Source organism: Triturus cristatus, chromosome 7, assembly GCF_964204655.1.
Source record: "Triturus cristatus chromosome 7, aTriCri1.1, whole genome shotgun sequence".
Lineage (NCBI taxonomy): Eukaryota > Metazoa > Chordata > Amphibia > Caudata > Salamandridae > Triturus > Triturus cristatus.
The window spans coordinates 574,460,507-574,487,148 of NC_140590.1; the positions used below are offsets into that span (position 1 = coordinate 574,460,507).

The 26,642-nt window shown below is 45.1% G+C and overlaps 1 protein-coding gene across 13 annotated transcripts in view; it reads left to right on the forward strand.

The window, feature by feature from the left end:
* The window catches only part of SPATA20 (spermatogenesis associated 20), a 2,191,885-nt gene that overhangs the window by 1,398,153 nt on the left and 767,090 nt on the right, over positions 1-26,642 (forward strand). For all 13 annotated transcript variants that reach the window (XM_085617132.1, XM_085617125.1, XM_085617126.1 and 10 more), the window contains one exon: positions 19,635-19,834. In XM_085617132.1, coding sequence (XP_085473258.1) covers positions 19,635-19,834 — 200 coding nt within the window. The remainder of the gene's footprint in view (positions 1-19,634; positions 19,835-26,642) is intronic.

Consider the following 26,642-nt stretch of genomic DNA (forward strand, 5'->3'; position numbering starts at 1 on the left):
AACTACCACCCCCCGCCTGCTGCCCTGGCTAAAGCACCGGTGAGTATGTCATAACTGAAGCGACCTGAAACCTGCCCATGGTTGCAGAGGGATGCCCACCCAGAGTACATGGTACCTGTCTCTCTATGGTGCCAGCTGATGTTCCTCATAAAGGCCCTCGTGCCCAATACATCTCAGCATTTCGCATCGCCTCTCTTTGCGTTGTAATTTCCAGGGAAGGTGTACAAATATACTTCCCACCATTGGGCTGGTAACCGGTGGCAAAGGTAGACAGAACATGGGCATAAGATCAGTTTCCTAGAGTAAAACAATAATTATCCCGCACTATGACCACAGGCAGTGAGTGTGCTCCATGAGACATCCCCCAGTTCTGTGTGACACAAACCCTGACGCGCCGTGTGCCAGTTGTGCGTATCATTCTAGGGTGACTAAGCCCTAATGTGCCCCCTTCCCAGGATGATCCTCCGTACGAGGGTACAGACTGATGACCAAGCGCTGCTCCAGCCAATATCACCAGTCAGTGCAACCACTGCAAGGTGACATACCGAGGTAAGACCACCAAGAATTCGCCTGCCAATGCGAGAAGACCAAGCATTCCTCGCTTCTAGAGCCCTCACTGTCGATGGTGGGCACGCCCCGCCTATGAGACCACTCTACATGAGCAACGGTTGTCTCACACAAGGTCAGTGTTACCTCAGCCTCGGTCCTCTGGCAGAAGAGTGCCCCACAGGCTCCCTCCTGTTTGCGCGGTCAATGCAATCTGGCATGGCTGACCCGTACGCTGGCGTTTCGTGCTAAGTTATTTTCCGGCGGCTGGTGTTCTGCGGCATCTGACATTGCTTCCGGATATATACAACAAAACCACAGTACACCTACAACACGCCAGTACCATTCGCTTTAACAATGCTTGTTAGCTGAATAAGATACTTGAAGCCTCAATTCTGGCATGCTGCATAGCATATTGAAAATGCTTCCATTCTGAACTGGTGGGTCTGTCACCCTTACGTGTTGAACATTGCAATAAATGTCTCCATTCAACGCATAGCAAGCTCAACCGTAAGTGATAACATTACACTAAGCAACACCACCAATCAACTGAAATCAACCATGCTATCCTGTACACAGGTAAGTTGTATGTAAACCCAGCCATAGCCAGACGAAACCCTGTCCCTTCTATCTGAAACCCGATAATCATTAACAGAATGCTTAAAAGAGGCATATCCAGTATAACCGCTCCATGCGGTGCAAGGGCTCTCGCTATAAGGGGCAACCTCCAATAAGGTGCTTTCTTTACCTGCTTTCGCATAATCTGCAGTCATGTGACCTTGGCTGGTGGCGAGCTATACCTGAACATAACAGAAAATGAAAACTCTGGAACTGCAGCCATGAAAGCTAATTAAATGAAGACCACTGCCGAGGCAACTCCTCAGGAGTTTATCCTTGCAAAGCTGAAGTTGTGAGACAATCCACACCTGTCGGGGTACCAGAGCATGTTCAGAAGGATCCCTTAATAGCCTTCTTGAATGCTTTATACCTATGATTCCTAAGGATGATTTGACCACCTTCGGAATTGCCCCCATTTGTGAATGGTCCCTTAATTTCCCGTTAGCCACCCACAGGTTTGCCAAATCCATGTGCTTGCGAAGACACAGTCCCTTATTTAATTGGCGCCAACCAAGTACAAGTTTCTTTTATTCTTCTCAACCTGTGAGAGCAAAACTAACACCAACGGTCGCACTACCGACCCACAGCGCTCCGATTACCGACCCAGGTATGCCTCCTTGCAAAGCTTCACCATGCGCCGCTTGAGCCATGTGTTCCACACTGACAACATCGCTAAAAGGTTTCTTTTGGATTAAAGCAGAATCTCCTATATGCTAAGTGGTAAAGTCACCTATTCTTTTCAGTACTATTAGTGAGCTGCTGCTGTGTTACCGTATTGCAAACACCTCACCATCCCCAAGTATTGTATGCCAACACATTTAGAAATTGGAAGAGTGTGCCCGTGCACTGTCAGTAACTCTTCCCAAAGCGAGCATGAAAGAACTGGACTGTATCAAACTCAAAGCTGTTCCAAACAGGGGCCCCCAAATAAGTGCCTACCAAGGGCAGCTGCTAATACTACCGCATGTGCTGTTGTGCACGAGTATGCACTCTTGACCTTAAACCTTCAAAATGCCATGTTAAACGCGCCAGATCCCCCAAGCATTCCGAAGAAGTCTGTGCATTGCCAACAGAGAGAAGGTATTAATTAATCAATGTGCGCCCAGGCAATACCAGGCATGTCTATGCCTCGCCAGCCGACCATCAACATTTGCTGCGATACAATAACTAAGCAGACATCCTGCGCCGCCGGTTTTCTGATTCAACAATTACAAGGCTAGGACATGCGCATGCCATTCTTCCACCCCAGATGTGCAGCGATCTCATAACCCTGCTAACACATGCAATGCACCTTTTAGAAATTATTTACATTTATTATCCCCTTTCCAGCAAAGAAACTAATCAAGTAACATCCCTTGACAAACCAAGTCAGTGAAACTGAAGCCCCTCACAAATGCCCTAACCCCGGTCATGTCAGTTTTCAGCCCTGTGTGGGCTCAGATTTGACCATACGCTTTGAGGCCTGCGTGGCTCAATCTCGCGACCGTATCGCTACCCGCTTACACTTAACAAAAGTGGGGGGGCGCCTTATGGAGAAGAGGCTGTAGACCAACCAACAAGAACTGGAGCCGGCTCCAGGAAAACATTTCCCAGTAATAGGCGCGTTGCACAAGTAGGTGTAGCACCCCTCGAGTCAACAAAGCACGGGATGTGCAGTGCCACCTGGTGGACTTGATACCTTGTGGCACCCCCCTACTCGCTCGATTACGAGGTGCTCATGTTATCAGTCTCCAAGCACAAATGGCACCGTGGCTGCAAGAAGGCACTCCAATGGAGATCAATCAGCAGCCTCTGTAGTGCATAGTATGGCGCAGTGATATGCTGCCCTAAAATATCCCGCGGATGAGCAGAGCTTGTGGCAGGAAAATTGTTCCAACGCTGCCAGCAGGTACAGTAATATGCAGCGACACGGGGACAGCGTGGAAGGAAGTGTAAATCAGCTGCAACTTATTTGTGTCAATGTTCTACGTTCCCGCTGACAATACAATGAATTTGTGCAGATATAACTCTGTCATCACTGTGCCACACAAACACTATAAATTATGATAACAGACTGTAGAGCAGAATTGAGAGGCTTGTGCCGGATGTCACAGAATGCGGCAGTGCCACCCAGTGGTCAAAACACCGCTAGACTCATTCCCACAAGTCGGGACTGTGACTTTGTCAATGGTTTTTAGCTGAATAAGAAAAGAAGCAGCAGCTAAGGCTTGTGTATAATATTGAGCAAGCTTCCAATCCCCCCCCCTGTTCAGTCGAACTCGACTACCCAAGGTACAACCCTGGTCCCCGTCTGCGGTAGGTGCCACCGGGCTGTTTAGGGTTGAGCCAGGAGTCATGGCATAGTCATAGTCATGGAGATCGCACAGGGTCCAAGCGTTCCTCGTAAACATGCTGTCTGGGGATCAGGAGTACCCATGCTGATGTGGACCGTGCTGCCTGCTCCTGCCCCATCCCAATATGCAGGGCCTGCCCTGCAAAGCCATAGGACAGGAGGTGGAGACACTGAGGGGGAGGGGGCGGGCTGCTATTGCCCGCCCGCTAACTGAAACAAAACCGCTGCACGCAGCCCAGTCCGGCCCCCAGGGCTGACAAACGGCAAGGCGTCTCATTTCTGAGTGCTGATGAGCCTGCATCGGAGCTCCGCTCCTGGGAAATGAGCATGCGTCTCGCATAATTTCAACCTATCGCGCCTGGCCAACCATGACCCTTGCTGCCTGGACGAGGGAGCCGTTGGCCCTGAATTACCCACCAGTAAACTTCAGTGTCCAGGCTCACCCACCATGCTGCATGCTTGTACCCCGCGCCCAAAATCACACCACGAACTGCCCAGAACAACCGGCCTCAAACTGGAGTAGTCAGGGGCAGGCCGCCCGCAAGCTGTGCCTGCGATAAACTTATCTCCATGTACCGGAAAGAGGCACCATACCGTGATAAATTAACACTGTGCACCGGTAACTCCTGGGTCCCGAACTCCCGTCCAGCTCCACCCGTACCCCCAGGCTCCAACCAGGAGGTCGGAGCCACAGTATATAAAGGGGAACAACTTTGGGGGGGGGCTGGTAATGCAATTTCACTCACCAACACAACCGACGCCAGACCAGGGACACAACAGCGGCAACACAGCGAGTAGTGGGTCTTTACAACATATGCTCACACTTTTCCAAGCCGGTGTTTACACCGGATCCCGTATCCTGGATCTTTAAGGCCCACCACAGCGACCAAATTCTCTAACCACCAACTGTGCCCATAGCATCAGGTGAGCCCAGTCTCCTCACCCCTAGCATTTCCGATAACACCTGAGGGAGAAGCAGGGACGCCAACTCTCCGCCCTGACTCACCTCAAAAACCGGACGAAAGGAAACGACCACCACCGTGACGCGGACCCCGACGAGACTGGACATCGTGTCCAACAGGGGACACAGATGGCGTGTCCAGCTAGGCATCGACCGTGGCGTGTCCGGTGCGACAAAGAGGCCGTCAGGTCTGTGTCTTGTTTTCGTCTGTCAGATGCCTTCTGACAGTGGTGAGTTTTTGGATACCGAGGCGGTAGCCTCATTACTCCACATTCATTTTGAGTTTTTTAGTCGGTGTTTAGGTTGTCTTATTGATGTGTGACGCTTTGTCACAGTTTAGGTTGGATCACAAGGTCAGCGCTGTGATAGGCCGCGGGTTGCGGTCAATTTGGTTTGCGGAAGTGTTAGCAAGTTTTATCGCAGACTCTTGTATTCGTCTGCCAAATGTCTTCTGGCGGTGATGAGCTTTTCCTGGCTGCCGCGGCGGTTGCTTTCTGACAGTGATGAGTTTTGGGTGCCTGCCGGGGCGGTTTGCCCTCAGGCAGTGATTAGTTTTTGGATGCTGTGTTGCTGTTTCAGTTTCACATGGTTAGCGCTTCGATGGGCCGCGGGTAGCGGTCTAATGGGTTTGTAGAAATGTCTGCAAGTTTCCTGATCAGTGAGTTTTCTTTTTGATCCAGTCCTTTGTAGAATGTCCTGTTGAGTTTGTGGAGATGGTCGTCCAACATCTCAACGCCTAGGTCTCTGTAGAGGTCTGCTGTTCTTGTGAAGATAGGAGCACCTGCTGCCATCCGCAGGGCCCTGCTCTGAAGTCTCTGTAGGTCTTTCCGATGCTGCGGGCGGCAACCACTCCAAACTGGTGAAGCGTACGTCATAGTTGGTCGAATTATTGCGGTGATAGCTCGCACCTTGCTCTGCATGGGCATCGACTTGGTCTTCAGGAGTGGGTATAATGCAGCCAGTTTTGTTGCTGCTTTCTGGCAGGTCTTCTCTATGTGGTTTCTCCAGCTGAGTTTAGAGTCCAGAGTCACCCCCAGCTGCTGTTTTCCCATTTGATCTCTTCCCCATTGAGGAGGATCTGTGGGTGTTCCCTGTTCAGCTTCCTGGTGAATAATGTTGCTGTGGTTTTGCTTGTGTTCAGGTTGATCTGCCAGTCGCTGTACCATTCGGAAAGTCTGCTGAGTGATGTCTCAAGGTTCTTAGCCACTTCCTTTTCGCTGAAGGATTGAGAGAGGACTGCAACATCATCGGCGTAAAGAGCAAGATCAGTCTTCTTCAGGTCCGTGGGGATGTCGTTTGTGAATATGTTAAAGAGGAATGGTCCTAGGATCGATCCCTGAGGCACTCCAGCAAGAATTGGGCATGACGTTGAGCATTCTTCTCGTACCGCCACGTTAAAGGTCTGTTTTGACAAGTAGCTAGACAGCAGTTTAACCAGGTAGCTTGGAAACTTGAGCTTGATAAGTTTGTACAGCAGTCCCTCATGCCATACTTGGTCGAATGCTTTGGCTACATCCAGAAAGACTACTCCAGTAGACTTGTTGATGTTGAATCCATGGCTGATGATGTCCACAACTCTGAGGAGTTGGTGATTGGTTGAGTGTTCTTTCCGGAACCCAAACTGTTCTTTGGCGAGGAGGTTTTCGCTTGTCGCAAAGTCCACGAGACGGGCAAGGATAACTTTTTCGAAGAGCTTTGATAGGCCAGATAGCAGGCTTATGGGGCAGTAATTTGCAGGATCTCGTAGTGGTTTCCCAGCCTTGATTCTTGCTTCTTTCCAGGCGTTAGGGAAATACTGGTGCTGCATACACGTGTTGAGTATCTCAGCAAGGTGATCCACTGCGGCCTCTGGGAGCATCTTGATGGCTTGGTTTGCTATTCTGTCCTTTCCTGGTGCCTTGCCGTTTTTTAGTGTCTTTACCAGGGCCAGTAACTCGCCTGTTGAGCATTCCTCAATGTTTGCAGCTTCTGTTTCTGGTGGGTGCTCCAGGTGGTGCTTAGCGACCTCTTGCTCGACTTCTGCTGCCAGTTTGCTTGTCTGGTTAGGCCTGAAGGATACCTTCAATGTGTCCGCGAAGACCTCAGCCTTGTCCCTGTTGCTGCATGCCAAGTGAGTCTTCCCTTGTATCGGTGGGTTTGGTTCCTTCTTCCCAGTCAAACGTCGGGTCATTCTCTAGAGAGAGTTGTCCGAGTCCTTCAAGTTAGCTGTAGCTGCTTCCGATTTTTTACCTCTGTGCTGGCTTATTTGCATCTTCAGCTGTCTTGTCAGCTCATTGTACTTCTTCAGCAGGTCGGGGGTGCGATTCCTTTGCCACTCTCTCCGGGCTCTGTTCTTGTCAGCAATCGACTGCTTGACGCCCTTCGGGAGGTCGTAAATAGAGCAGCGTTGGAGTTTCTGCTCGGGAACGCTGCGCTCGATGGCAGTGTGGACTGCAGCTGTGAAGTGGTGAACCGCCTGGTCAATGTCTTCAATGCAGCGTAGGGGGCCAGGGACCAGTGTCTCCTCCAGGCTTCCCTTGTATAGGCTCCAGTCTGCCTTCTTGTAGTTGACATTGACTCATTGGCTCTGACAGAAATATTAGCCGCTATGTGGGTTCTCTTTACTGCCCATCCACCTTTCTGTACTCCTGGCGGTCTTCCGAAACAACTGTACCCTGTGATGAGGAACTGTTATTGGATCGTCTACTTTCACTGCAGTCTAGTCTTCGGAAGGGTACTGTTTCAACAGGAATCTTGGAAAAAGTTAATGCATCCATTTCTATTCACATGTGTGAAACTAACCGGCACACAGCACCGTGCAGGAGAAGAGACTCTGGCTCAAAATTTTGATACTGAGTAAATACGTCCGAGCCAATGAGTACATGGCATACACAGTTCAGTCTCTGTTGAGGGATTTTCAAACACTAACGGACTGAATGCAGGAGGGGTCTGACTATACTACCCTGTTAGCAGGGCCACTGTACTTATGCGGCAAGGGAGGACCAAATTATGCTGCAAGGTTTACTAATTTATGCTGCAATAAAATGCTAATAATGCGGAACATTTTGAGATAGTATCAGTTGATTATTTTGTGATTTTCACACATTTGAACACTGCTCAAATGTTTCCTCTCATTAGTACTAATGTAACACCAAAATACGGCAATATGCAACTGAAAGATAAACAGTCAGCTTTTTATGAAGTTCCTTCTGCATTCTTAGTAACATTTGATCCATTTGAGCTAGAAATACAAATGTGCGCTCATGAAGCTGGCATTTGGAAGTGCTAAGATCGCCAAACGACAACTTGAAGAATTGGTCAAAATGTCCATAGAAAATAAAAAACTCACTGACTCCAGTTTGACTATTTTCTAAAGGATTAGGCTTTGGATTTGGAAGCACCTTTGGTCCTGGTTCGGCCAAAGAGAATTATCTGCCCTTTTAAGGTAGGGGTCAATGGAAGGGGGTCTCTGCTAATGCCAATTCCCAGTTCCACCCTCGACATCTCAGCCCCCTCCAAAAGCATGACAAAACCAGAACTATTCCAGTTGGAGGCCATCTCCTATTTTTCCAAAAGGAATGGCAACTATTGGTGATGAACGCTTGAGTCCTACGGACTGTATCAGAGAGCTATCCAATAGAGTTTGTCAATCTACCAGGTCGATTCTTCTGTCAACCTCCTCTTCCTAGAGATCCAATCTGTCATTAAGATCATCTTATGGGAATGCAGCAAATACTGGAAAAAACAAAGATTTGCCTAGTTTCCTCCAACGAAAGACAGATGGGCTATATTTCATCGTATTTCTATTACAGAAAACGTTTGCAGACTTAGGTCAGTATTGGGGCTCAAAAGGGGTAAACCAATATATACCCCACAGACTGTCCAGTTCCATTTATTTATTTATGATTCGGAACTCTAATGAGTTCCACATAAAAGTTATACAAGTAAAAAGAAAAAAAAACAATATATTGAATCACCCTGATGTTAATACCAGAATAAAATACAAGCAAGAACACAACGGTTATAATTTCATTATACAATTAGAATTAAAGGACATTATTTAAGAAAAGGCAAAGGCGAGTCCATTAAATCACATCACCTAATGTATAAAGTGCAAGCACACATAAATAAAAACATTACTCAATCACTTATAAAATAGTAAAAAACTGCTGTATACCATATCCCAAAACAATGTTCTAACATCTTCCTTTCTATCCATTTGTAATCCAAAAGAGTGTACAAAACTACCTATCCGAGCTAAACATATAGTGAGGGGCGGACAAGTATTGCATACTATACATCTTGGCCTACAATGCATTTTGTAATGTGCAAAATATGCTACCCATATTTATGAACCGGTATATTTAATTTAACGGATATGAAAACTACATTATACATTTAATTAAAAAATGTTTAGAAATTGTTTTAAAAAACTGAAGGCTTTAAAACACACTAATTCAGACGGCGGGGCTAAAAGACAATTACGGGCCTCCTCCTGTTGTAGTAATGTCATTCTTTAGAATTACAGGTCTTAATAAACAACGACCTATTTGTTGTAGTGGGGGACAAACAAATAAAACATGATTTAGATCTTGCACCCAACATCCACATAGATCACAAAGTCTATTCTCCCTAGGTAGTCCATCCCATGCCCTTATTATGATTCTTAACGGGAGAAGATTATTCCTTAACAGCAAGATGGTTCTACGTACTCCATTGGGGAGAGTGCATAAAACATATGGTATGGATTTTTTCTCCATACAACTCCCCACCATTATATTGTTTCTTGATTGCCCTGCACACAGCAATATATCTCTCTTGCGACTAAATTTATATATTGTTTTTTTAATTGGAGTGTCAGTACAAATTTTGGGTGAGGGCTACTACAACCAATTTCTAATAAATTCTGGGATTTATCATAATTTCTGGAAAAAACGCTTTTCCCCTTTAAGCTGACAAATTTCATGCCTTAGCTCAACCCGAATTTGATTTGCGCCATATTCCAATAAAGCATTACCCCATCTTGGACATGCAGCAATGGCAAACACATGATTGAGAGAAGCCCAAATTCCCGCCGAAGGGCTGCTATACTGTCTCCACAATTCAAATTACAGATTTGTCGCCAAATGCGCCCTTCTACCGTCTCAAATAAATCCCACTGCTTGGCATCCCCCGATTCACATGCATAGCTCAAAAATGATGGGATTTTAATTTTGTAAACAGATAAAACATATGCAAAATGCCTTTGCCCGCAACTTTTGTATAGCCTACCAAGTGCAGATGCCTGGGATATTGCTTTACTTCTGCACTAGTAGTGTGGTCACTGCTGAAGCACTTGCTCGAGAAGATTCTTCCCAAATATGGGTACTGCTTCACAACCTCAAGTTTACTTTTCCCCAGAAACCAACGTAGATTTTTTCTAACCTTGCATCCCCAAGACCTGACAACCATGACTTTACTTTTCACAATATTTATTTTTAGAAACTGATCATTAGACAAATGAACTAACTCATTAAGTCACCTTTGCAAGCCTATTGGAGTCAAATCCAGTAGGATAGCATCATCTGCATAAAGAAGACAACCCAATTCCAATGGGGCTAATTTAGGCGAATCTCCTTTACAGTTCCGTACCTGGCTCGGCAGATCATTGATGTACAGTGAAAAAAGGAGAGGTGCCAATAGGCACCCTTGCTTCAGCCCATTATGAGTTACCACTTTACTTGACAGGCCTTCGTTACCTCCCATCAACACCTGCGTCCATGTAGCAGTATGTAATGCAATGATTGATCTTAGTAATTGGCCTGGAATCCCCATTTCAGCCAGTTTCCTCCACAGCGTCTCCCGGTTAACCCGGGTGAAGGCCATGGAGCCATGGAAAGGCTGCATATAAGGTCATCCCTTTACCTATTGGATATTCTTCAATCAGAGTTTGTAAAATGGTGATATTATCCAAAGTGCCACTATGCTTACGGAATCCCGCTTTTTATGCAGGTACAAGATCATTACCTAACTCCCAATCCTGCAAATGAAGAAGTATGCTCTTAGCAAAAAAAATTCCGTTACATCCAATAAGGAAATCTGCCTAAAACTGGCAGGAGTAATCTTAGGGCCCTTATGATATAATGAGACCACAATACTTCCTCTCCAGGAGGGTGGAATAATTTTGTAAGAATAGCAGTAAGAAAACATCAGAAAAGGAAATGAGACCATGACTGGCTATCTTGTTTAATAATGGCTATCGAGATGTCATCCGGCCCCTTTGCACCGGAGTACTGTGCCCCTTTAATAAATTTCTCTATTTCCCGACAGGAAGGAGGGCCATAAATATTCAGCAAAGAGTGCTCTGGGATTGACTCCAAATTAAAACTCCTCCCAGTATTTAGAGCATATAGCTGTGAAATATATTGGGTCCAATCTGCGTCAAATATTAAAATGGCTTCTGTCTTAGTTCTAGTATCGCAGAATTCAGCCTTAGGGTCCAATATATACGTGAGTCCCCAGAGCGTGCAACCTCTCTCAGTGTAATCCATTTGGAGTCCTCCACCCTCCTGCGTTCAGCAGTCTTAAGTCTAGTTCTGACCCTTTTTAAATGATTAATTTCCATTTGCCTAGACAATAAGGCCTGCTTAAATTGGTCCCTTATTAAAGCATTTAATTCCTGATTTAACTTTTTTACCTTCTGTGTAGTAACCACTGATTTAACAATACTATTGTCTATTTTTTTACTCCCACCTAATCTAAATTGGGCCAGATGCTTCTCAAACCAATTAATTGGATTTTCCTGACCAGGGCCAGAGCTCACATTTTTAACATACCTCCCTAGGCATATTAGATTTTTATCATCCTAAAAGGTTTGCCCATTTGTTCTATTAAACTTAATTGTATTATTTCTCGAATTCCAACGATCAGAAAACTTAAGCTCCAAATTAACATCTACTGATAAAAGACTGTGGTCACTCAGATCAGTACCCAGGATTTTAAACTGAGTACATGCTCAGAAGAGTTGATATGATACCACCGTATAGTCTGTTTATTACTGCCCCCGGGCAGCATGGAAAGTATGGGATGCAGAGAGTCCTCTGGAAATCTCCCATTTAATATAACTAAATCATTAGTTCTCAAACAGTCCAGCAAACTAAATCCTCTCTTATCCGATCGATTATAAGCAGGCAACACAATTTCAGGGATGGGCCATGCGTCTTCCAGATCTTGGTTGCTAAAGGCCCACAAAGAGCAGTTTGAGATTTTGACATTAAAATCGCCTACCAAAATTATCCGGGTGCAATCGTCAGAAATACTGATTCTATGCACAAAAGAAAATATGGAGTCAACAAGAAAATCGGATGCCTTACCACGAGGAATGAATATGCTTGCCAATAAGAGAAATGAACGCTAACCTTGTGTTACTTTACCGAAGGTCAGTTTTAAACACATAAGGGTTTTGAAGAATGCATAAAGACCACAGGGTTCCAATTTATAGTATTACTAAGTAGGATAGCTAAGCCTCCACTTGCGTGACCCTTTACTGAAGGTTTTGCTGCACCGCCAAAGACATAAAAAAAATTCAAAACTAAAATATGCACACCACCATGTTTCCTGAAGGCAGATTATTTTAGGATCGTAAATCATTAGAGAATTTAATTTAAAGCTTGTGTTTCCTACACCTGCCACATTCCAGGACAGGATCCCCACCAGGGGGCTACCTCTGCAGCATAGGGAGTTTTTTATTTCCTTTAAGACCGTTCAATGTACCCGCTACCCAGCTCCATTGTGCCAATTCAGCTTTCCAACTAACTTTAGAAGCCCTTTGCTACTCAAGCCATGCAATATGAATCACCCTTTCACCTGTATTGCTACCAACCGAAATTCTGATGATCTCTTTCGAATTTATGAGACCCCTACTATTTGATGTCGTTCTGCATAAGACCTGATGAGCACTTCCAACAAATTCATTCTGTGGAGTTGCTGGCTCCTCATGCAAGAATACATCAATCCCACTTTCCCCAAACTGATCAACATTCGCCAGGACTAACCTTACAATTATCCCAGAGCTAAAAATAACTGGAGTTTGGGAGCCCTTTTCGATAGCCCAATAAAACCTGATCAATATCTCCACTTGTAATCAATCTCAAATCCTCGATTTTGGATTGGGCCCTGTTCTCTGTCAAACAGGGAGGCAAAGATCAGGGTTTTAAATGCCTGTCTTGACTTACACCTTCTTAATACCTTATCGCGATAAATTTTTTCTGCCCCCTGTTCCACTATATTTGCTACTTGTGGAAGAGGCACCATAAAAGAGGACAAAGAAGAACAACCCACCCCACCTTCATTCTCCCCTCCGAAACTAGAGTCTATCCGTCCATGGTGAGTATCAGTATGGGAAAGATTTGAGGGAGCACTATCCAGCATCCACCCTACCTCTGACTTGCTATTATTAGCTTTTATTTTTACCACTATGTTCTCCTTGAGTCTGACCCTGGAGTTTGGTCCGCCCATTCATAATACAATCCTTCATTATAGCTCACTATTCTCAAATCCGTATTTCCATCGTTTTGTCCAAATCCTCCCAATAAAGACCCTTCTATCATACTTGAGGAGAGATAGGAAGGTTTATTATCCGGGCATTCCAATTCTTGACCACCATGGAGGCAAGTACCCTTATACTCTGTCTCAGTTTTGGGCAAAATAGCGTGATCGGGTTCTACTGAAGCCTCAAAAACCCCCAGTTTTTTTAGTTTATGTTTTGTGATACGCCGTTACTTTTTCTTCTTTCCCTTCCATGTTTTTGCCCCATCATGTTCAAGTTTGAAGGCAACCTCCCCGGGAGGATCCAGTGCAGTTTCAGCCTTAGACTGTTTGATAAGAGAGGGAGCAGATGTATTTACTGGATCGCCAAATGTGCGTAAGTTTCTTTTTTAAAGATTGAATAAATAGACGAGGAGTTTTTAAGAACTTGACCCTTTGTGTTTTCACTTGCAACAACACATGATAGTTTATCCCCAGGCAGCTGGTTTAGAGGGGCAGCACGACCGATATCACTTAGTGCTATGGTCTCCTCATTCTGCCTGCTGAGGAAACTCCTGTATCACCACAAGCTCCCACTTGGATTCCCATTTCCCTTACCACTATATTTGTCTGGGAAGCCTGAGTATTCAGATCATTACCCGTTTTCACTTTTTCAAGGGGCAACGGTAGTAGTAAGGTGCTGTCCACCTACCAAAATTGGAGACAATACATCCAACAAATGGTCAGAGTTAAAAGTGCATTTTTCTAACAAAGTTAAAATAGAAGACAAAATCCTCTCTAAGGCATTTAAAATGTCAAAACTATCCCTCCCGCCCCTATTCACATTTTGATCCTCATTCCAATTGGAACCCTCATTCATTAGCTGCCATATGTCTTATGCCCCCTTGCTTAGGGTCCCCTCAGAGTTCAATGTCTCCGATATACGAGAAAGACCCACACTTGAAGGAGTGCTGCTGTACAAAGCTGGTAGTCGTGGACAACTAGCAGTCTGTTGACATTCTCAATGCTATCTCTTGAGCGATCAGTGATTTTAATTTGGCCTCCAACTCTTGATTTTTCACCAAGGGTAAAGCTATATCCGGCAAAGTGATGTCCTCCAAATCCCCAGGGTGCAGTGCCAGTTATAGCCACCAAGCTCATTGTCGTCAGCGAGGCAGCAGCTTCAGGCAACGGCTTTTTACCAGCTTCTACTATTTCAAAATTAACCTTCGCATCAGACATGTCCATTTATATATCTTCAACCAATGTGTTCAACGAAAGTTGTTCAATAAGTTGGGTAGGTTGAGTTCAAATTGGAGATTGCACCAATTTCTTCACAATAAACTTACTCTGGTGCAAAACTAATAACTGTGAGATGACCAAATCAGTGCTTGACTCATCCACACTAGCCATACTAGGGGACATCCCCTCTTTGTTAATCCGCGTTTTGTTTTTTCTCAACCCTGTAGTGAACATTGCTAACACCGTAGGCTGAGATTTCAAAAAGGACAGATGATCTTGTGGCTTCTTACGCTTGATAGTTTTATGTAATTTAAGAGAGCTCAGGCAATCTGATTCGCTTCCAACTGGTCGGGAAGAAGCCTCTCCACCTGACTCTGTAGATGCGATTAACCGACCGGAAAGCAAAAATCTAGATGGCATCTCCCGCCAATTCGAGATCTTCTTAATTGCACTCACAATCCAGTCCAGGAGATAAGAAAACTTGACTCGAGCTTTTCTTTAATCTCTTTAGCTCGATTTGGCCAATTATTCTCCCTCTCTGGCCGCCTTTCTGACTGCGGGTGCCTGGTCTGCTTGTCCTCTGAAGCTCGCTGCCACCACACGGATATGCGGTGCTCAAAGGTCCGGGGACCTCACGGCTCTCTCAGCCTAGTCTGCCTGTCCTCCGACCATAAATATTATGGCCTTGTTAAATCTACTTGCAAGAAGTAAATTTCCTGTGCAGTTGAGGCCCTTGCATCTTCATTGGCTCAGGAGTGCTCCAGCAATCTGAACCGGCCTGGACCAGTCCTCTGCCCACTGGCCACGTTTAGTGTATGAGGCAAGTTTAACAAAGATAAGCGCAGTGACCAAGTCTATGGGCTTCTTGCTGGGCTGCGCCAAGCCGAGCCCAGACCTGGCTGAACCGCTTGCTCAGGGGGCCCGGGCTGACGCTCTGCGGTACGGCCACTGCACCCCCCGCACTCGATGTTGCCTGACCTGTTGGGTGGATGGTCTGCGAACTGCTGTTTTTCCGGGTTACAGGTCCCCAAGGGCTTTATCTGCAGCTCATGAGTCACGTGGTGCGGGCTCTATCTGGGTGAAGCAAAGGGCACCAGACAGAGCGCACTGGTAGAATCAGGCAGGCGGGCGAGCAAGGAGGGGCCTATACAAACCCGCAAGCCGAACCAGCCTAACGCTAGACACCACTGCTGGGTCAGGTGGTGCAACGGCTCTAGCCCTCCGGCGCTCACTGTCTGTCAACCCTGTGTGTCCCCGCGTCTCACCATCTCCCAAGCTGGAGATGCAGGGCGCGGTCTTTGCGGCTTTCGGGTTTGCGGTTGCGGTTGCGGCTGCGGCTGATGGGGAGGACGGACAGCACACCACTATGCTCCATGCCGCGCTGGCTGCTCCACTCAGCGCTGGTTGCTCCACTCAGCTGAGCAGCAGTCCGTCACTTCCGTTCTCGTGACTCGTATTTCTCCTCTGAAGAGCCATAAACAGTATTCAACAGATTGTCCAAAATGTTAGCTTTGCAAAGCATCATACCCCTGATCAACCAAGCAGACTTTCTGGCATTACTGGATATGCTGGGTGCCTACTTTCACATTTCCTTCCACGTAGACCATCAGAGATATCAGTGCTTTGCTGTAGAGGAGAATCATCAATTCCAAATGCTTCCTTTCCGCATTTCACCAGCGCCAAGGTTTTTTTTTTTTTAATCAAAGTTGTGACCATCTACGAAAGCACAAATTCCTATTGAATTACAAGAAATCCAGCCATAGTTTTAGTGAACTCAAAACCAAGGGAACTTGTCAGATTACATTGAGGTGTGGGAGGAGACTGCAAAAGACCTGCAGTGGTGGCCACTCTGCTGCAATTGGGCCAGTAGCAGACCACTCTTCCTACCCCACCCAAAGTTGACAGTTGTGACAGATGCATCGCTGCTGGGTTAGGGAAGCCATCTGAGAGATGTGCAGATCAGGAGACTATGGTCCCCAGGGGTAATCTGCCTCCACATCAGTTTGCTGGAGTTGCAAACTATTTGCTTGGCATTGAAGGCCTTCCTTCAGTCCATCAATGGAGAAGGGGCACAGGTTCTCAGGAGCAACATGACTGCCATGTGGTACTGCAACAAACACGGGGCCATAGATACTGTGTCAGGAGACTCAACGTCTCAGTAAGTGGCTGAATGCTTAGGGCATTGTCCCTTACCTCTTAGCACTTTGCAGGATCTTTGAATGCCAGGGAAGACAAACTCACCAGATGACGCCTAGCGGATCGCGAATGGCAGTTTGGTGGCACAGGACATATTTAACAAAAAGGAGAAGCCTGGCTCAATCTATTCACCACTGCAGAGAACACACAATGTTTACTCTTTTTTGCATTTGAGTTCCCAAAGTAGTTCGCAGTCGGAAATGCTTTTCACCTAGATTGGGGCTCTGAAGACCAGTATGCCTTCCCGCCTCTGCCTCTCCTGCCCAGTGTGCTGAAGATCATAAATGGCTAGGCCCAAGCCATCTGAGAGGCTCCAAACTGGGCGCAGAGATATGGTCCTGGAACTTCTGGCCATGTAAGGATGTCCTCTTATGCGGCTGCTCCTTCGGGAGGACTTGCAAGAGCAGGGGTCAGGTCCTGCATCCGAACCTGCACACCTACACATCCTTGTGTAGAGATCGAATGGTTGATGGCTTTTGATCTTCCTTCCAAAGTGGTTGGTGTGAGCCTGACAGCCAGGCATCCATTCACTGTACATACAGGACACTGGGAGAAGTCTGTTGTCTGGTGTTCCACCTGAGACATTCAATCTTTACATGCAAAGCTGTCTGATATCCTATTGTTTTGTCTTTTCTTAGCACAGCAAGGCCTTGATGTGGTGACAGTTGAGAGTTAACTTTCAGCTTATTTATTTTTGCCAGATCAGCTGTCCCTTTTCAAATCACCTGTTGTGATTCGTTTCTTAAAGGGACTGATCCACACGTTCCTGCAACACCTTTTGTGATGCTGCAATGGAACCAAAACTTAGTACACTCCCTTTAAACCAATGCACAGCTATTCTCTAAGTCTGTTGACCATAAAAACAGACTTTCCCATCATTAACTCTGTCAAGTGAGAGAGCAAACTCCAAAAATTGTCCGTGTAAAAACCATTTTGATCTTTTTTTCCAGACACGTAGGGCACTCCATCACCATGCTGGCTTTCTGTGGTCTACTTCACTCCTTTAAGGAGGAACAGCTTTGTTGTCTTCACCCTGGGAGTGCCCTCAGTTTTTACATAAATCAGACCAGAAACCATTGGTTCTACGACCAACATTTTGTGTGCGTCTCTGAAGCAAAAAAGGGGAAAGCAGTGCAGATGAGATCCATTTCCCAATGGATTGCTTCATGCATTAAGATCTGCTATTGGCTAGCTTAAAAGCAGCCCTCTGAAGGCTTCCACACTCATTCCACCTGAGTGAAAGCTGCTACCATTGTACTGGCGAATGGTGTGCTAGTCTCAGAGGTTGCTAAGTGGTCGCCGATCCACACGTTATAAAAGCATTACTCTCTGGGTAGGCAGGTCCAGAGGGATGCGCACATAGCCCGATCTGTCATGCAGGATTTCCTGGTCTGCCTGGGAGGTACTGCTTTTGAATCGGTTCACAAGGTGAGGAATCTGCAGTTATAAGCCTATCAGAAGAACAAGTTACTTTAGGGCCCGAAAAATCATAAAATGTTTCTAGACCTGCAGGTCTAGTAACTTGAATACACTACTCGACCTAACTGTAATATACCTGACTTGTGAACTGTTCTCATCCCGATTGTCACACAGTTCACTTTACAAAATCCTCTAACTTCAGTCACAGAAACAAAAGTAAATTTAGGGAGGCAAACTGACTTTTGACCTCTGCCTCTGAAAGCAGAGAAATGTGACAAGATAACAAAATTTAAAGGCATCTTTATTGATCATTCACTTTGTGAGCTAGCAGTACACCTGTTGCCAGCTCATCAGAATGGGCGAGTAGGCCCTAACAATAGCTCGCCCTGAATAAACCTGGCTGGCTATTGCGAGTGGGCGAGTGGATTTTTCAAGCCCTGACTTTCTGATAGAGACTCTTGGCTGCAGATTCTTCACTGGCCCAACCACCCACCCTCCTGTTCTCTGGAATGCATTCATACAGTCCACTGTTAATAAGATCCCAATCTAGAGAACTGCATACTGGCAGATTCTGATTTCTAAAGGCTCTGCGTTGGATGGCACAGATGGAGATCAGAAAGAAACTGATGTCAGCGCGCAGAGCGGGTACAGATATAGTGGCCCCTACATCAAATCCAGGGTGTAAGGAATCTGACACTGACTCGCACAGTACCACCTTCTGACTTGTGAAGGAATTGCTAGCAAAATTCTTTGGATCCAGTCTGGTGATTGGGGAAATTCAAAAGGTGAGGAATCTGCGGTTAGATAAGAGTCTCTATCAGTAAAGGTGTTACCAAACTTGAGTAACTTCCTCATCACTGGCACCTTTTTGTTTCACTTAAATATGTGAAGTCCACGTGTTTTCTAGATTGGCCTATAGGAATGGCCCTCAGTTGGGCATGCCAAGTATCTTAAACAGCACTTGTAGACTTATAACTGAGCTACAATTCCCAGTTACAAGGACAACTTGACATGCTCATATTTCACAGATCTTGGCTTACAGATAGCGGACAGATGGAATACTAGTTTATTGTAAGCAAGCAATGGCTGTGTGTGAGCTCAGCACTGAAAGACCTTGATAGATATGCCCTAGGGTTGTGTTAATGTCAGTGGTGTCTTTTTTCAGCTGCGAAGGAGGTAAGCAGAAGTGCATTGTGGTTAAATGCCATATGTGCTTGAGATTAGCAATGGGAACTTTTAAAGAAGGCATTATGGGTCAGCACCTGCTATACCTTGGCTATGCCATGATGAATAATGAGAAGTGTACTGTTTGAAGGCACCGAGTGTATACAAGATTCAGAACAGGAAATGTAGTGCGTTTCGATAAGCACCGACCATATCATGCATACATTGTCAAATGTTGAGTAGGAATACATTATTGGGCAGCATTGGAAAAGTATTCATTTAGCAGTTTAGAATTGTGGTTCCAGTAGCATTGAGCATTCAAGCTCAAACGATTGCAAAGCAGATCTACCCCAACATAGCCTACCACAGACATGTAGTGGGTATTTGTAGTGATGATGGGCATTGCCAGTCGGCACAACCAAGCATAATTAGGCTAAGATCACTGATACTTGGGGTATGCACATAAGGAGTGGTCATATGCTAGCTGATCCTGCTTAGTTCAGATCTGTCTAGTACTTGATGCACTAGAGAGAGTTTTGATCTTCTCTGGATTCAGGCTTTTTCCTATTGCTGTGTGCATGTCATTGTCAGTCTGTGCTTACTTCATTTTCTTCTTTATGAAGTTTATTTTGTGATGTTAAACTTTGTTAAACTCCATTGGATTTCCCACAGATCAAGATGGGGCCGAGCCCAGTGGTAACTCTATTGCAGCAATGAATTTACTTCGGGCCGCAGCTTACACAAAAAATTCAGATTGGGCAAAGAAGGCTGAGAAACTTTTGACGGCATTCTCGGAGCGGTTACTGAAGATCCCTGTGTCCCTGCCAGAGATGGCACGAGCGCTAGTGGCATGTAACCAGACCCTTAAACAGGTATGGAGTTAAAATATGCTGAATTTTTTACATGGGTGACTTGTTAAACCCTTAAGCATAGGCAGCCGCGTTTCTTCTAACCACTCCTTGTTGTTCCTTGTATCTGTATATACAGCTCTAGTAGGACTGTGTCGTCTATTAACATCTGCAGCATGTTCCATACCTAACTGTCTAGATTTTGAAAGGTGGCCTTCTGCATTCATGTTATCTATTAATCCTATTTATTGTTTACCTCAGTTATACACCAGACAGCTTTAACTTATCTTCCGTATGTGCAGAGTTATAATAGAGAATCTATTAAAGATTGATTTAAACTACTAATTCCATGATGTCTGCTAAACTCCTGAGGCCAGAGAACTCCGGACGATGACCAGAGTCAGTCTTATTGATATGGGGCACCACTGGCTTATTCATGGCACATCAGTGATCGGGAGGTTCTGTATTCCTTACCCTAACATGCCCTATCTCAGGATTCCTACACAGTGTTGGGCGGTACTATACTGTTTGAGGTCCTGTTGTTCATGCTTTGAAACTGTCGCATTTTCTGCAACCTCTGTGCGGTTAGCGATGCTGTGCTGTTGGAGCAGCTGACTCCATTTGCTAGATATGCCTCATCTGCATTAGCCAATTAGTTCAGTTTGCTGATCTTTTCCTAATAGAGTATTTTTTCTGTATTCTGAATATTGCCTTTTCGGCATCAAAGGATCTTCAGCCTCATCACCTTTCAAATTATTGCAGGCTAAGCAAAATGTGAATAAACTGGTCTTCTATTTTATTATAATTTTAAAACCAAGCAAGAACGGAGAAGACTCAAAGAAAAAATTAACCTGCCCCATTGAGACTGCCGGTCAATGAGCTTCAATAATGTCTTGCTTCAGCTCAACACTCATTTTTAGGTCTCGCCTTACCCAGCGCATGCGCTGGACTGGCGAGACTTTTTGTGAGGGTTTAAAAAATTGCTACCATGGCCGGCGCTACAGTGCACGTGCGCGGGCGCGCACCACACTTGATCGCGATCACTTTCACTTTCTCCGTGAGGCAATGCAAAACATCTGCTCTGTTAGGTCTCTTACGCTACTTGTACTGCTTAGAATACCTTTGCGCTATCTATGGGTAATACATAAGTTGAGACCACAACACTTCTGCTGCCCCCCGTACAGAAAGTTGAAGAAGCATCCTTGTATTTGCTGAATCCTAACATATTTCTAAATTAGTAATATGGAAAATATTTCTGTATAGAGGTATGCACCTTCGGATTAACATTGTGATTGGCTTACACTTAACATAGAACACACACTTCACCAGATGATCCACTGTGCTTTGAGCAGGAAACAAAATTACCGTTCGACCACTCACAATAGTGAGTCAGACTTGGCGCAGCCTCAGCACTGGGCTTGCTATCTGAGAGTTTGAGTGGTTTGATGCCCATGGCGCTTTGAGAGCGGTCTGTTTGGTCTCTAGGAAGCTCCAAAATAATGCTGTGAACGTCGCACCACTGCCCTGCCCAACCGTACAGACACTTTAGATGCAAGTGTCTCATTTGCTAGTTCTCCCAGAAAGGCTGTACAAGAGTGTTCCCATCCTTCTTAGTGCTGCACTGTATCACTCATCGCTTCATTTCTGCTGTTCTGTTTATACTCACTTTTCAGTGTTCTAAGTGTGATGACTAGATGTGTTCTCTTATGAACCTGAACCATTTTGCCGACTGTGCACTATTTTCTGTTAAATGAGAGCACAATTTAAGTCAGGGCTTTGTTTGTTTCTCTGCTGTGCCCACAACAGTACACCAGTGTTGAAGTAAACCCCATTGTATCCACTCATTTGCCACTAAAGTTCAAAAACGTGGAACGCGTCATCATATTTTTCTGTCATGGCATCCTTGAAAGCTGATACTTTTAAAGCAATTGTTTTTTCCATATTTCAGTAGTCTGACTTAAAAGCCATCAAACCAGTTTGAGCTTTTCAGAGAACTGCAGAACCTTCCTTAATATAGTTTAATTACATGAATTTCTGCAATGGAGGACGATAACGAAAGCTCATTTGATGTACCCTCATTAGGCAGGGTTGAGCACCCACCTTATACTAAAAGAGCTTCTAATCCACTGACCTGAAATTCAGCCAGGGGAGAAACAGTTTGTTTGTAAAGAAATGGGGCATTTTAAGGAGAGCAGGAAGTTGATGTAACTTGTTGTTGCTGAACTCAGTAGAGTTCAAGGTGAATCTCAGTGTAATGCAAGGATTGGGCTAGTTGTGCACTAGAAGGCGCAAAATTGTTCAACTTCAAGGTCCGATTTATCTAGAAAACTGGTGTACCAAGCTGTGCCACTTTTAACATGAACCTTGAGAATCTGGTCTGTTACAGTGTCCCATAGTCAGATCCACTGATTGGACACGCTCTCATTAGGATATTTGACTTACCTTTGGTTGTGTGAGGTATTGTTTCACAGCTCAACCAAATAATATAGTTTAAATAAAAAATAAAGTAGTAAGGCCCGGCCTAGTTGTAGTTTAAAAAGTAAGCATTCTGCTAGAGATTAAAATAAACTGCAAGAAAATAATTTCATTCCAAACTCTCTCTTTGAGGCAGCGGTGTTGTGTTGTTACACGTTTGGTTTCTACTGCTAAGACCCCTTAGGACAACAGGGTTTTGCTTATAAACAAACACAGCTTTTCAATGTTTGCTTTCTTTAAAACGCTATTGGTGCAATTAGTCTCGGCGTCGGCTTAAGATCCTGTGATTCTGGACACAACACGTAATCTTCCTGTGCCATAAAAAAAAATGAATGTGACCATGTGTAATGTAACTGGCGCTCATGTATAGTGCTCCAATACATTCAGGTCAAATTTGCGCTATACAAAACTGCGACAGGCACCGAAGGTTTTGTTTGTTCTTGTTAATGGTGGGACCTGCGTGTGGGGACTTTTTCTCCCCACTGCCATTTCTACTCTGGACATCTGTGTTAGGGTCGTCGACACAAAGGAGCAGAAGTGGGACACTCCGAAGATTACATACTTCTCACCCACAGTACACTGCACAAAGCCGCCATTACATCAAGCGCTGTTGTGGTGTTACAGGTTTGTTTTATACTGATAAAACTACTCAGATAACAGGCTTAGCTTATAAACAAACTCAGCTTTTCAATGCTTGCTCTCTTTAAAACACTATTGGTGCTATTTATCTCTCCGTCAGCTTACCATCCTGTGTTTCTGAACACATCACCTAATCTTCCCGTGCCTTAAATAGAAAATGAATGTAACTGGGGCTCATGTAGAGAGCCTCCAGTTCCTTCAGGTCGAGTTCGCGCTATACAAAACTGCAACAAAGAAAAACAAGCATTGGCATAGCCAATAGGTCTCGCTTTTGGGACCTTATAAGTATTTAGTTATGCAGCACAATATCCTTGGTGCAACAACAATAACTGTTGCATGGCTAAACACTTATAAGGTCCCAAAGGCGAGACCTATTGGCTATGCCAATGCTTGTTTCTATTTGCAAAAACAACAGTTGATGGACAGAATGCAGAACAATGTCATACATTCACCCCAGTACAGAGATCTGGGCCTAAATCCATTGTGTTTTTTGCTCACCATGCCATTCCAGTTTGAACCCAGTCATATGCAAATCAGTCTTGACCCTGTGCCTCATGGGAACAGTCCAGCCCGAACTGCCAAGCCAGGTCCTTCCTGGACTGGAACAAGCATACTAGGACCAGTTTTGGGGTTTCACCCCTCTTCAGCCGGGATAGCTTGATTCCCGGGGCATGAAGAGCACGGGTCTCACGTCTGAGCATACCAGTCCTGTGCATACCCGTCCCACTCGGGGTGACAAATGCAAAAACAACAGTTGATGGACAGAATGCAGAACAATGTCATACATTCACTCCAGTACAGAGATCTGGACCTAAATCCATCGTTTTTTTGCCCACCATGCCATTCCAGTTTGAACCCAGCCATATGCAAATCAGTCTTGACCCTGTGCCTCATGGGAACAGTCCAGCCTGAACTGCCAAGCCAGGTCCTCCCTGGGTTGGAACAAGCATCCTAGGACCAGTTTTGGGGTTTCACTCCTCTTCAGCCGGGATAGCTTGATTCCCGGGGCATGAAGAGCACGGGTCTCACGTCTGAGCATACCAGTCCTGTGCATACCCGTCCCACTCGGGGTGACAAATGCAAAAACAACAGTTGATGGACAGAATGCAGAACAATGTCATACATTGACTGGGGGTGAATGTTTTGATTTGTTCGGCATTCCGCCCATCAATTGTGTGTCTTTTGCTTTCTCGCCCTAAGTGCGCCAGGTATGCTCAGACGTGAGTCCTGGGCTCACTGTGCCACTGGAATCAAGCTATCCTGGCTGAAGAGGAGTGAAACCCTGAAACCTGTCCTAGGATGCTTGTTTCCGGTCCAGGGAGGACCTGGCTTGGCAGTTCGGGCTGGACTGTTCCCATGAGGCACAGGGTCAAGACTGATTTGCATATAGCCAGGTCTAAACTGGGGTGGCATGGTGAGCAAAAGAATGATGGATTTAACCCATATCTCTTGACTGGGGGTGAATGTTTTGATTTGTTCTGCATTCCATCTATAAATTGTGTGTCTTTTGCTTTCTCGCCTGAAGTGCGCCAGGTATGCTCAGACGTGAGTCCTGGGCTCACTGTGCCACTGGAATCAAGCTATCCTGGCTGAAGAGGGGTGAAACCCCAAAACCAGTCCTTGGATGCTTGTTTCCGGTCCAGGGAGGACCTGGCTTGGCAGTTCGGGCTGGACTGTTCCCATGAGGCACAGGGTCAAGAGTGATTTGCATATAGCCAGGTCTAAACTGGGGTGGCATGGTGAGCAAAAGAATGATGGCTTTAACCCAGATCTCTTGACTGGGAGTGAATGTTTTGATTTGTTTTGCATTCCGTCCATCAAGTGTGTGTCTTTTGTTTCTATTTGCGGCATGTGATTGCTATAAAAAATAAATAAATAAAAGAACATTCGCTCCAGCTTACAGAGGCCAGACATAATGGCTTTTGGTAATGCTTGTTTGAGCTTGAAATCAAGGCAGACAGGTACGGCCTTTGCATTTTGCAGTGTGTATAATACAAATATTCATGATTCATTTGCCATGGCAGGATCATTAAAGGGAATATTTATGAACAGCTCTACTTAAGAAAACATATTTGCCTTGGTTTCCTGTCTGCTTCATTAAAAGGTGGGAGAGACAGGTTTCCTGATACGGTCACCTTTCATTGCTATTTATTCATGTATTTCCTTATATCTACGCTTGTGAGAAAGCAGCTGCTCCTGATTTCAAGGTTTGCTTTCACTTGTAACTCAGAAATTATCTTTTTTCATTCAACATTAATGAAACAGCCCTACACCTCGCCCAGAAGCTTGCATTTATGGACTGGGAGTGCGTGCTAGAGAACCTTGTAATCTCAAACATTGTTGGCGTTTTGCTAGTTCTCTTAGCTGTTCTCACATGAAAACAAGCATTGGCAAAGCCAATAGGTCTCGCTTATGCCGTGATACATTTGTAAAATGATAAGTGTCAGGGCCCTGACCAGGAGGCCACTGCAGCTTGCACCACCCATTGCCCCTGTCATCCTGCCAATGATGGTACCAAAACAACTACTAACCATTTCTCTCGCCTGCAGGTGTGATAATTCAGATTATTCCAGGTGCCTAAAGCTAAAGGAATAGCTGGGGAGGCAGGTATTAGTATTTTCTAATGTATATTGTATTCGTTAAGAACCATTGTTTTGCTCATCTCTAAATTAGATGAGCAGGGTCACCATGTGTCAGAGTGCCATAAGAAGTTGATGACAATTAAGTGCTGTTGCCGAGCACTGGATACCAATTATGTGCCGGTGCAGAGCACTGGAAACCACTGGCCCAAATTAAGCACTGCGCTTATGCAAGATCTATTGGCTTTGTCAATATATTTTTTTTCGTTATACTGTATAGTTTTGGTTGAAAGTTAAAAAAAAAAAGGGCGCTATGATGCGGTGAATGCTGGCCATGTCATAGCGTTTGTGGCCAAAAGGTCAGACCTGCTGACTCAGTGCCGGTCAACATCCTGTGATTCTGAGCAAATTACTTAATCTCCTTGTGACTAAAAAGAGGAATGTGACCTTGTATAATTCAACTGGTGTGTTCCAATACCTCCCGGACCAGTTGTCGCTATAAAAAACTGCAAACAAAAAACGGCAGAGCTAATGAGGAGGAGAAATATGGAGAGGGGTGTGGAAGAGTGAGCAATAGGGCAGCGGGTTGCACCAAAGCCCTAAAGCACATCCACTCTCATACAAAACATGCATTGGCATAGCCAAAGGTCTCGCCTTTGGCACCTTATAAGTGTTTACCAATGCAGTATATTACCTATTACATTGCATTAGCCATCAAGAATATAAAAGTTTGTGGGAAATTAATGGCGGAAGATATAAATAATTGCTGTTGAAAAAAAGCCATCAATTAACTGAATATGCAAGCACTGCAAGTAATTTTGCACAGTTCTGGTCGTATAGAAGTTAATAAGGACCAGAGACATTCTCCTATTGCGGAACAGAGCCTTTTCAGGTTGCTAAGTGTATGCTCCTGACAGTGCCTCGTTTTTCATTGTTATGTGAAATCAAATCAACCACTCGAACGGCATTTGTAAATACAGATCAACAACTGAATAATGTCCCGAAGGCATGAAATAATGTAGGACAATTCCAGCAATGACGTTAAGAGACCACCAGAATGTGTTTTATTCTTTAAAAGCATTTATCTAAATTGGCTCTTATTTCAAATCTCGGAGCTCTGGCACCCAATAAACATCACA